General features: G+C 40.1%; 1 protein-coding gene across 2 annotated transcripts in view; it reads left to right on the forward strand.

Moving 5' to 3' along the window:
- Positions 1-12,575, forward strand: part of HLCS (holocarboxylase synthetase) — a 218,594-nt gene that overhangs the window by 14,111 nt on the left and 191,908 nt on the right. For both annotated transcript variants that reach the window (XM_039539165.1, XM_039539172.1), the window contains exons 3-5: positions 3,981-4,143; positions 7,151-8,112; positions 11,444-11,626. In XM_039539165.1, coding sequence (XP_039395099.1) covers positions 3,981-4,143; positions 7,151-8,112; positions 11,444-11,626 — 1,308 coding nt within the window. The remainder of the gene's footprint in view (positions 1-3,980; positions 4,144-7,150; positions 8,113-11,443; positions 11,627-12,575) is intronic.

Raw genomic sequence — 12,575 nt, forward strand, 5'->3', positions numbered from 1 at the left:
CCCTGAAGCTGGACTTTTCTTCATGTAGTAAACAATAAGCCTCCAAAACCCATATTTTCGTGTTTTGGATAGTAAATATCTAGAATAAATTTTCCCTGCCACATTTAACAGATCAATAGGTCTATATGAAGCAGGATTCTTTCTGTTCTCTTTTTTTAAAAATAGGAGCTATTATACTAAACTGCCAGCCTGCCAGAATCTTTCCAGTGTCATTAATGACAGTCAATAATTTAGCTGAGACTGAAGATCGCCAATCAGGAGTCTGCTGAAGGACTTCAGTGGCGAGAAGATCTTCCTCTGGAGCTGTTTTCTGTCATTGGGCTAAAATAAAAGATTGGATTTCACTATCTGCTGCTGAAGGCCCGAATAGTAAATCAGAGAGAGGATTCCTCATTTCATCTACTATAGTAGAATTAGATTAAAAAAAAAAAAAGCTGGTTGAGGGGAGTCATTAAAGACCTGGCCAAAATGTGCTGACCGGGCTTTATTGTTAATATGGGGTTCCTCAAACAATCTCCAAGGCAAATGCCTACATGCTGCAGGACCACACATAACTGAGGGAAGGGTGGAGTAGAGCTCTGTCTTCAAATTGGGGCCATCCTGCTATTTTCAAAAAAGAGGGAGAGAGGACTCCTTCCCAGCTCACTCCATCTCATTTGCCGCTAAGCAATCACTGCTGTGATACTGCAGCTGTCTACAAAGTGGAGAGGGTGAGCTCCTCTCCAAATCCATCAATGCCAACCAACTCTCAACTTCAAAGTTCTGTTTAAACTTTAGGAACTCCCACTAGGAAAGAGAGACTCCATACCAATCACACCTCAGTCCAACATAGATGATATTACTATCTGCAGAGCTCCCAGGGAAGGAGATTCCTCACTGAAACTCTTGTCTCCACAGTCTTCACCTCATCCAATAGATTCAAACTCCAAGGTTCACTACTTTTGCCATTCCAAATCTCCAGACTCCCCAAGGTTACAGAGCATTATTACTGCATTGAGGAAGCTTCTGCTTATTCACTCAGAGCAGCACAGATTCCCAGAAGCTTGTTCACTACTTCCTGCCTGTGTGTCTGGGCCCCTCAGATGCTGCTCTCCCTTTACCCCTATGGGCAGCTCCTCCTTCCTGACGGTGAGCTCATCGGTAATGGGTGGGTTCGCTTTACTTCCCATCCTCCTAACTAGTGGCTTCTGGGCCTCAATCAATACCAGGATCTGGCACATGCCTTCTCTTACTCAGTGGTTTAAGGCAGGCTACCACACACCAGGGCTCCTGTCTCCAGTCAGGCTTCCACCTTAATGCCCTTTGTGAGATAGATGAGTAAAGTATTGAAGCTAATTTTATAATGTTTATAACATTATTTGAGGTCCTCCAGGGATAGAAGACACTAAAATATAAAGTAGTAGTATTAGACGTGTGACAGAGACAATATCCTGTGATATAGACAAACTTTATGGAATTAAGATAAACTTTATTGAATTAGGTTAAATATCTTTGGAGTCCATTGTGTTAAAAATGCAGTTGCGTATGTGTTATTTTAGAGTTTTATGTAACTCTTTTAAGGGGAGGGGAATGCTAATATAATTCTGCTGGTAATCAGCCCTTTGAAGCGAAACCCTGGGGAGATTTGCCTATACTAGTTCAAACTGGATTCTACAGGGACCAACAGACAAAAAATGTTTTTTTTGGCTAAATCGCCTAGTTTTAGTTTTAAACAGGTTCAGGACCTTCTTCCTGATCCAGCAAACAGGACCCCTGGTCAATGGAGGGCCTCACTCTTTAGGGAAGGGTTTGGAAAGAATGGGCCTACTGAGGTCCCCTAAAACTCTATGCTAGTGCTGAGCTTAAGCAGTGATGAACTTGAAAACACAAGGAAACCCGTTGGGTAGGGGTTTGAAGGACTGCTCCTGCCAGAGCCCATGTTAGGGTTGGAGTGAACTCTGGTAAACTTATTAGCATATATGTAGGGTCTCTTACTGGCTTTAATATGTTTTCTCTGTAGTGCTTTTATCTTAAGAATAAAATAGGCTTGAAACTGATGTAGATCTTGGGTCTTGTGTGTTAGAATTTTTCTGCTTTTGATAGGGAGACTTTTCAAAAGTTTATAAAATGACTTGCTGACTAATTTAATCCAAGTGGCTTACTTTTTGCTTCTTAGAATCCTGTGGCACCTTATAGACTAACAGAAGTTTTGCAGCATGAGCTTTCGTGGGTGAATACCCACTTCTTCGGATGCAAGCAGTGGAAATTTCCAGGGACAGGTGTGTATATATAAGCAAGCAAGAAGCAAGCTAGAGATAACGAGGTTAGATCAATCAGGGAGGATGGGGCCCTGTTCCAGGAGCTGAGGTGTGAAAACCAAGGGAGGAGAAACTGGTTCTGTAATTGGCAAGCCATTCACAGTCTTTGTTTAGTCCTAAGCTGATGGTGTTAAATTTGCAGATGAACTGGAGCTCAGCAGTTTCTCTTTGGAGCCTGGTCCTAAAGTTTTTTTGCTGTAGGATGGCCACCTTAAAATCTGCTATTGTGTGGCCAGGGAGGTTGAAGTGTTCTCCTACAGGTTTTTGTATATTGCCATTCCTAATGTCTGATTTGTGTCCATTTATCCTTTTCCTTCTCTAAGGAAAAGGATAAATGGACACAAATCAGACATTAGGAATGGCAATATACATTTATCCTTTTCCTTCTCTAAGGAAAAGGATAAATGGACACAAATCAGACATTAGGAATGGCAATATACAAAAACCTGTAGGAGAACACTTCAACCTCCTGGCCACACAATAGCAGATTTTAAGGGGGCAATCCTACAGCAAAAAACTTTAGGACCAGACTTCAAAGAGAAACTGCTGAGCTCCAGTTCATCTGCAAATTTAACACCATCAGCTTAGGACTAAACAAAGACTGTGAATGGCTTGCCAATTACAGAACCAGTTTCTCCTCCCTTGGTTTTCACACCTCAGCTGCTGGAACAGGGCCCCATCCTCCCTGATTGATCTAACCTCGTTATCTCTAGCTTGCTTCTTGCTTGCTTATATATACACACCTGTCCCTGGAAATTTCCACTGCTTGCATCCGAAGAAGTGGGTATTCACCCACGAAAGCTCATGCTGCAAAACTTCTGTTAGTCTATAAGGTGCCACAGGATTCTTTGCTGCTTCTACAGAACCAGACTAACACGGTTACCCCTCTGATACTTTTTGCTTCTTGCCCCTGAATCCTTTATGTAATTTTTGTATTTGAAAGGCATGTCAGTGGTGTATTTAAGTGTTAGAGCAAGTGAAGAACTTCATCTGTAGAATACAATGCTTTCCATGCTGCTTACTATAGGAAATCCTTCAGTGTGTGCTACCCAGAATTTCCAAAGCTCTGATCTCTGGGAAAGAAGTATTCTACTTTTCTTCCTTCTCAAAACTATTTAGAAGTGCTCTTGTTTACCTTTGTCAAGACTGAATGGAAGTTATGTAGCACCTGATACTTTGTACAAGACATGACCCTTCTTTGATAAGGTTGTTTTGGGTGTACTTGAGTTTATGTACTGACATTCTTAGCCACAGAGGATGCACTGTGTGCAGAAATGTCAGTTGGAATTGGGAACTCTATCTGGGATGTATTATTCCAGGGTAAAATTAATTGCAGTGGTTACTTTTGTTTTTTGTGTTTTTTAAAGACAACATGATTTTAAGGAAACAGGTTTTGAAAATGATATATTCAGTGATCTCCCTTGGGATACAGATTTTTTTTTTTTTTAAAGATCAGTCCTTTTTGAACTGATGTTTGTCACCCAGTGTTTGAATTGCGCTAACTTTATTATTTATGTTTAAGTTAATATTCTCTGTGTTGGTTCTGCCTGTTTCTCTTTTTAGACTGTAAACTCTTCAGGGTAGAAATATCACCTTTGTTTAGTAACGCATGTTCATGGAATTGGATTTTTTTAATTGATCTCTCTTTAGAACGGGAAAATATGTTCTTGTTTATCTTCTTAGGTTGTAAAGTGGTCAGACTATTGTTCACCGTTGGCCTATAAACCTGGAGACCCTTATAAACTAATTGCTGAAGCAAGTGTGGATAACTTCAGTAACCTTGGAATAGCATTCATGGAAGACAGACTGCAGATGGATAATGGAATGGTGCCACTGAAGATTGTTTGTAAGTATCTTCACAGAACACTTCAGTTTTAATGAAGTATCTTAGTGTTTCACTTATTCTAAGTCTCCTAATGAGTTCAGTGTATCTATACACAAAAATATATGCTTTTACTTTGGCATAGGAATAATCGTTTCACTGGCATCAGAGGCAGTCTCATTTTAAAGGGCAGCTGTATTTTAAATTTAATGCCAAATATACAAATCTTTAAAAATGTATTTAGACTGCCGTTTCTGAGGTTTTTTATTTTGCATTTGTAATGTGGTGTTAGAATGACAGCTGAAAAAAGTAGTTGAATGTCTTTAATTGAAACTGTATGTAAATTTTTTTTCTTATTCCAGTTATTACTGCTTCATAAACAAACAGATTGGTATATCTCCTATTATTATTATTAACTATCTCCTAGAACTGGAAGGGACCTTGAAAGGTCATTGAGTCCATCCCCCTGCCTTCACTAGGAGGACCAATTCTTGCCCCAGATCCCTAAGTTAATGCCACCATTACCATAAAAAGCTTAAATTTTTGCAAAGTCCCAGAGTATCCCAGGTGCTACTATATAAGTCTCTAGAAAGGTGGCAGGGGATTGGGGTGCAGGAGGGGTGCGGGGTGTACGAGTTGCCCTTCTCTGCATTTTTTCCAATTTTAATATATCTATCTTTTTGAGATGGTGTGACCAGAACTGCATACAGTAATCAAGGTGTGGGCATATCAAGGACTTTTATAGAGACATTATGATATTTTCTGTCTGATTATATATCCCTTTCCTAATGGTTCCTAACCATTAGTTTTTTTTGGCTGCCACCTGCACATTGAGCAGATGTAGATAGTTCTATGAAAACTATAATTCCAAGACCTTTCTTGAGTGGTAACCACTAATATAGACCCCATCATTTTGTATGTATCATTGGCATTGTGTTTTCCAGCATGCATTACTTTGCATTTATCAACACTGAATTTCATCTGTCATTTTTTTGCACAGTCATTCAGTTTTGTGAGATCCTGTGACAAAATACACTCCTGTATTCACACCCTACACTCTGCTGTAATTATCTTTGTACAAAGTATGCCTTGTTAAGGTATCATTTGAGAACTCATTATTTTCTGGTCATTATTGTCCTGGTAAAATATGTGTGGCAGTATGGTATGGGAAGTTATAAGATTTCCCTACATGGTGGTGGTAACACATGTTCCAAATCCCACTGCTCTGCCCAAACAGAATTTAGAAAACATGTCTTTCCTAAACATAGGAATGTGTGCTCTTCTTAATTTGCATTTAGCAGTAAACCGCGTTATCAGGCAGGAAAGGAAGACAAAGGAAGTTCAAACAGGTGAAAAAGCCAGCAGGAAATATCCTTCCACATAGACTCTTTGGCTCCGGGTACTTAGCTAGAAATGTTTTTCAAGAGGGGGACTGAAACTATAAAAAGAAGGGACAAACACCCCAAGGTACTCCCCTCTCTCCCTGTTCATTGCATTTGCTACACCTGAAGAGACAAACAGTGGTTGGACTCTGAGGAAGAGGTCCTTTCCTGTGAGTTTGGTCAGTAATCTGCTGGAGCATGTGGTGAAAAAGTTTGCTTTGGAAGTAAGAGAGTTTCTTAAGTAGATACCAGTAAGCATTTTATCTTTATTTTTCTTGTAATCATTTCTGACTTTTATGCATTATTATTTGTAGTTAATAAACTGGTTTTATTGCTTTATCTAATCCAGTTTGTTCAAATTAAAATAGCTGGGTAACTCCATGTGAGGTGGTAAGTTGTGTGTGCATGTTATTCCCTTAAAGGAATAATGGACTCAGTATATTTGCCCTGTCCAGGAGAGGTCTGGGCAGCACAGGACATACATTTCTGGGGGAAAATCTGAGACTGGGAGTGTGTGTGGTGGTCACCTGGTGGTAAACTTTAAGGCTGGTAAGCGCCAAGATGTGGCTGGCTGGCCGCAGCACCCGCGGACATAGCTGGGAGTGCCTACATGCTGGAGGCTGTTTGTGAGCAGCAAGGCATAGTAAAGGATATCACAGGTTACAGGGCAGGGGTGACACAGCTACTCATTAGTCTGGATTGTATCCTGGTATGTCACAGATCCCTTTGTATCTCTTTGGTGTCATCTTTGGATTTAACTATTTTGAGTAATTTTGTATTATCTGAAAACTTTGTCACCTCATTTTTTTTACCCCTTTTTCAGATCATTTATGAATATGTTGAACAGTACAGTTCCCAGTACAGATCCTTGGGCACCCTGCTGTTTACTTCCCTCTACTGTGAAAACTGACTATTTATTCCTACCTTTTGTTTCCTATCCTTTAACCAGTTAGGGGTCAATGAGAGGACCTTTCCTCTCATCCCATGACTGCCTACTTTGCTTAAGAGCCTTAAGTGCTCTCTAACTGCTAGATACACTCTCCTAGGGATTTACAAAATAAACTTACTCTTTGTTTCAGGAGAAGTAGGTCTTAGTGTCTAAGAAGAGGAAATTTTTTAGTAATGTAAGTCAGTGGCTCTCAACCTTTCCAGACTTCTGTACCTCTTTCAGGAGTCTGATTTGTCTTTTGTACCCCCAAGTTTCACCTCACTTAAAAACTATTTGCTTACAAAGTCAGATATCAAAATACAAGTGTCACAGCACTCTATTACTGAAAAATTGCTTACTTTCTCATTTTTACCAATAGTTATAAACTACATCAACTGGAATATAAATATTATACTTACATTTCCGTGTGTAGTATATAGAGCAGTATAAACACATCGTCTGTATGAAATTTTAGTTTGTACTGAGTTTTAGTGCTTTTCATGTAGACTGTTCTAAAACTAGTCAAAGATCTAGATGAGTTGATGTACTCCCTAAAAGACCTCCGTTTACCCTCAGGGGTATGCGTACCTCTGGTTGAGAACAACTGGTGTAAGTGATTTATCAGGAAACTAAATCTAATGCCAAACTGCATACTAGGGGTAGTGACATTCAACATTGCTATTTTTATACAGCTTTTAACTTTGCCTTTGAAATCTCTCAGCTGTCCATTTACAGGAGTCTGCTCTAAAGGAGCTAGAGCGGATGGCTGCACCTACTGAAGAGAAGAATAGCACTAATAGTGCGCACATGGATGAATTGACCCCTGCTCCTCCATTTGAAGCTGCAACTAAACAAGTATCAGTGTCAGCTGATTCTACAGGAGGAGGTGACCAGGAGGTGAGAGAAGAGAAATCCAGGCTGGAGAAAAGAAGTGAGCCTCATGATGACCCTAACAGCCTATCTGAAAGGGAGACAAGTGCTGGTAAACATCACCACCTGCACCTTTCCAGCTGCCACGAATGCTTTGAACTTGAAAACAGCACCATTGAGTCAGTCAGATATGCTTCATCAGAAAACATTCCAGAGCTTCCTGATGATTGCAGTGCTAGCATGGAAGAAGTTACTGATGGCTGTCTGGCAAGAGAACTAAGAAGGATAAACCTCATTGGGAAGCCTCCCAATGTCTTAATTTATGTGGGCTCTGACCCTATGAAAATCAAATTTGAGAAGATAAAATCAGTGCTCAAGGAGTGCATTGATACAGACAGCTACACCATCTACCAGCTGGTTGAGGAACAAGTTCTGAAAGCTCCCTGGCTTGATAACTCGTTGTTGTTGGTTATCGCCACAGAGGAACCCATTTCGAAGGACAATCACAAACAGTTCCTGACCTACTTGTCAAAAGGTGGGAAGATTTTAGGGCTTTCTGCCTCTTTTACATTTGGCAGTATACAGATAAGGAGCAAAAGTGAACTGAAGAAGACCATCCAAGAATTAGTGTTCTATAAAGCAGATAACAGTGAAGTTAAATTAAACCTTCTGACCAGTGGCAGTGTTTTTGCGCAAGAGGTTAAAGAAAATCTCAGCCCAGTGAAGTCGTTGAGTCACTTAAATAATACAGATAAAGATATGATTATTGTTCACCTGCCATATGGAGATCATGGAGAAGCCATTCTGTGTCAGGTACTGTGTGTAAGAAGACTTAAGTTGTTTATTGCATAGTATAATATGCTTATTATGGTGTGCTCCTAGATTTCAACTGATTTAAATTATAAGTTCATTTTTGATGCCTCTCTAAAGTCCACAAACAGGAATACCTGCCTCAAATTTGATAGTCTAGGCAAAGGACTGAGGCAGAGTTTTTCTTAGTTTGAAGTTATTTGTACAGAGGATTCCTGAATTATGGAACTCAAGTCATTAGAGTAGGAAAATAACATTTTGTCCATTTGTAGCAAAATAAAAGCAGGAGGGAGGGGAGGAAATGATGTGGTTTACTGGGCTCATCTTGTTGAGTTCTGATGCAGAGAACCAAATGGAACAGAAATACAAGAATATAAACCTTAGAAATGGGCAACCTTTACCCTTATTTTAATTATAGGACAGACTTCTTTTCAGGACTCAAGACTTATGTATAGATGTTTATTCTTCTGGTAATATAAGTCATCTTGCAATTACTCACTTCAGAAAACTTCATCAGGGCTTCTCCAAGGTGCTTTCCCCTCACCAGGGCTCCACAGGATGTACAGATGACACATTCCTTTTGAACTTACTTTGCCAAAGGCAAATCCCAACATTTCTTGTTTACGGTAGCTGTCAGATTCGCCTTTAGCAGTTATTAATCTGTCACCTTCCCATATGTCGTTTTTTGTAACTTTCCCACCTCAATGTATGGAAAAGGGCATTTTGGGGCATTTCTAGTGTCTTAGGTATCCAATGATCAGCTTTACTGCATATCTCCCAGTATTAAAATATTCCTTTTTAAAGCTGTACACATTTGCCAGTATTACTCTTGAGTGTCACTGCCAAAAGACTATAGCATCTTGAGAAAACCAAGTTATGTAGATCAAATGTTATAGTTTTGTATAACAATTTCTGCCACCCATGTGTTGGGTACTTGAAGTAGAAAATTGATTAGGCACTGTTGCTATCCATTTCTTTAAGTTGCATGGTAAAACCTGTTTTGCTGTAGCATTTAAATTGACCCTTCTCCTCTAATAAAATTTAATACGGCAGTGAGTTTTCTGAGAAAAACGGCAATGTGGGGTAGCTTCAGAAATCAGATTAAAAGGATTAGAATGTCATTTATGATTTTTACATGAGTTCTAGTCTGCATCTGGAAAGGCGTATTGTTGTTCTCTTCATGGCTATATTGATAAGAGTATTGACAGTGACATCAGCCAGTAAATATTCAAAGTCACAGGGTAGTTATTTCCCTCTTCTGCACTGGTCTAGTTTCATAACATTCCCTCTTTAATTCAATAAATTTGTGTGGCTGAATTATAGAAGAGTGGATAATGCATACTATAGATAGAGAAAATAAAATGTGCAGAAATGTATGAAAGCACAGTACAAGTAATTTTTATGCCACTTTCATTTAAGTGTATTTGCATATAGTAGAATAAAACAGTTGTACATTTTGTATTCTACTAAATGTATTAAACATCTTGGAACTTCTGTGAGATACAATATATAATTTTAGGATGGCTAGGTTGGACTCTGCATTTCAGCTTCTTAGGGCTTGTACACATGGAGAGTAAGTGCTCAGGAAGGCAGGATGTGAATATACAACACTCTAGTTTGCCACATACTAAATCTCTGTGGATCCTGCTACCGTGCACTAAAAGTTTTGTGATCAGCTTTCATTTATTGCTCTTTGAAGTACAGTAACTCCTCACTTAACGTTGTAGTTATGTTCCTGAAAAATGCGATTTTAAGCAAAACGATGTTAAGCGAATCCAATTTCCCCATAAGAATTAATGTAAATAAGGGAGGGGTTAGGTTCCAGGGAAATTTTTTTTGCCAGACAAAAGGCATTATATAAACTTTAAACAATTTTTTAAACAAGCAATTTAATACAGGTATTAAACAGGCTGGCAGCCCCCTATAAGCTCTCCTATATCCCCCCCAGTGCCTCCCACTCACCGGCGGACCCTGCAGATCAGCGCCTTTCCCCTGTTCCCCCCCCGTCTCCTACCCATGGCAAACAGCTGGGAGGAGGAACGAGGACGTGGTCCACGGGGTCTGCGGGCGGGAGGCCCTGGGGGAGAGTGCGTAGGAGAGCTGATGGGGGGCTGCCAGCCATGGATAATGCAGGTGGCCAAACAACGTTATAGGGGAGCATTGCACAATTTTAAATGAGCATATTCTGTAATGGAGCAGGGACGTAACATCGAAACAACGTTAAGCGAGAGGATGGTAAGTGGAGAGTTACTGTACTGCTAAATAGTATTTTCAAAGTGCACTACAGAACTTTTAGCGTGTGGTAGCAGGGTCCACATGGCCAATTAGTGAGCAGCACGCTGGAATGCTGTATATTTGCAGCTTGTCTTGCTGATTGTGTAGACCAGGGGTTCTCAAACTGGGGGTCGGGACCCCTCAGGGGGTCATAAGGTTATTATGTGCAAGGTCGCGAGCTGTCAGCCTCCACCCCAAATCCCGCTTTGCCTCCAGCATTTATATATTTAACACCATTATAAAAAAGTGTTTTTAATTTTTAAGGGGGATCACACTCAGAAGCTTGCTGTGTGAAAGGGGTCACCAGTACAAAAATTTGAGAATCACTGGTGTAGACAAGCCCCCAAGGTTCACCTCTGCTTTGAAAAGTGATTCTGTATAAAATGGCATTGTTTTCTGTGTTAGTGTTCCAAATATAATCAGTGCAATTCAAAAATAAAAAGATGTTTTTCTAATTTCAATCCTGTGCTTCAACTTGGAATTAGTCAGGCTGGGTTCTTTCTACTTTGTGCATCACTGCCAACAAAAATTCTGCAATCAGAACTGAATTCCACTGGTTCACAAGCCAGAATGGAATCCAGAGCAGCCTCGTCTATATAGTGGTAACAGAAGAAAAAGTAGCAAAAACTTTTTAGTCAGTAAGTAGATATGGACTCCAACTACATGCGGGAGACAAAGCAACTGATTAAGAAAGGGGCATTTTTACACACTTTTAAGAGAAGAACTGTAGTTTACCAATAGCTTTAGTCTCCTCCTTGGAAGTTAAGGATTCATTGGTCTGTACTAATATTTGCTACACCTTGGATTTGTATCTGTTTGACAGGCTTTTAAGATGTCAAAGCCCTATTCATTAATATGTCTTGTTTCTTCATCATATAAAATATAACCTTACTTCTAATGCACAAGTCACACTGAATTTTACACAGCTCTTGTACTAAATTCGGCTACTAGTAAGTGAATAGATACCAAACCATTTTTAGGTCTGCTTTGCTTTTATCTACCTCAGCTGCTGTCTTTCGTATTAGTGACGCCTTTCTTTTTTCTTTTCCCATCTCCCCAGGTATACTTGGAGATGGATATCGCCTCTCTGACTACACAAACCCAAGAAGAGTTTAATTTACTCAAAATGAGCAATGCCAAGAGATATGAAGTTCTTAAGGAGATCCTGACATTACTTGGACTGAGTTGTGAATTAAGTGAAGTTCCTTCACTAACTCCTATTTATTTGCTCTCTGCTGATGAGGTGAGCTTTCTACTTAAATTGCAGACATAAGAGATTTAAACTAAATAGCTTGATGCATGATTTTAACAAAACAAAATAATCTTTTTATAGTTCTGGGTTAGAAAGGGCTGCCAAGTTGTTAGGGCCAAGTAATTTTAATATGTACCAAAAATTACTAAAAGTTCGTCTAGAGAGATGAGAAAGTGTAGGCCAGATCTTAATTGTTTTTGAGTGCCAATTTAGGGATGTGACTTCCACTGTTTTAGTCACAAGGGGGTCTTCACCATGTCTTATGAGACACCATGATTAAAAACAAAACCGTCAAATTACTAACTTTACCTGTTTTAAAAAAAAATGAAAACACAAATAATAAACCATGGTGACTTCAGTTACAGTCTCTTTTATCTATCTCTCTATGAAGAGCTTTTAACAGAGATTATGCCTTAGAGCAGTGGTCCCCAACCTTTTTGGCTGGCGGGCGCCAGCCGAAGGACCACTGCGGCGGTGGAGCACCTGCCGAAATGCCGCCGAATTTCGGCGGCATTTCGGCGGCGACGCCTCTTGATGACATCGCTCGCTGTTGACAAGTGACATCATCGAGAGGCGTCCCCGCCGAAATTCGGGGGCGACGCCTCTCGATGATGTCACTTGTCGGCGACAAGCGTCGTCATCAAGAAGCGTCCCCGCCGAAATGCCGCAGTGGCATTTCGGCGGGTGCTCTCCCAGGGGCCAGGATGCGGGCGCATTAAGATGCCCCCGCGGGCACTGTGTTGGGGACCCCTGCCTTAGAGAGTGGGCTGGTTTTTGGTGGAGGCATTCTTTTTTAGATATGTCAATACCAAAGAGATATTTTCAAAACTAGTATTTGAATCCTGTTTTAGTGTATCATACATAACTAAAATGGTTTATATATGGGCAAGGGAATTTCATTTAAGGGTAGGTGAGTCCTGCATGGTTTATCATGGGTAAC

This window comes from Mauremys reevesii, linkage group 1, assembly GCF_016161935.1.
Source record: "Mauremys reevesii isolate NIE-2019 linkage group 1, ASM1616193v1, whole genome shotgun sequence".
In the NCBI taxonomy this organism is placed as follows: Eukaryota; Metazoa; Chordata; order Testudines; family Geoemydidae; genus Mauremys; species Mauremys reevesii.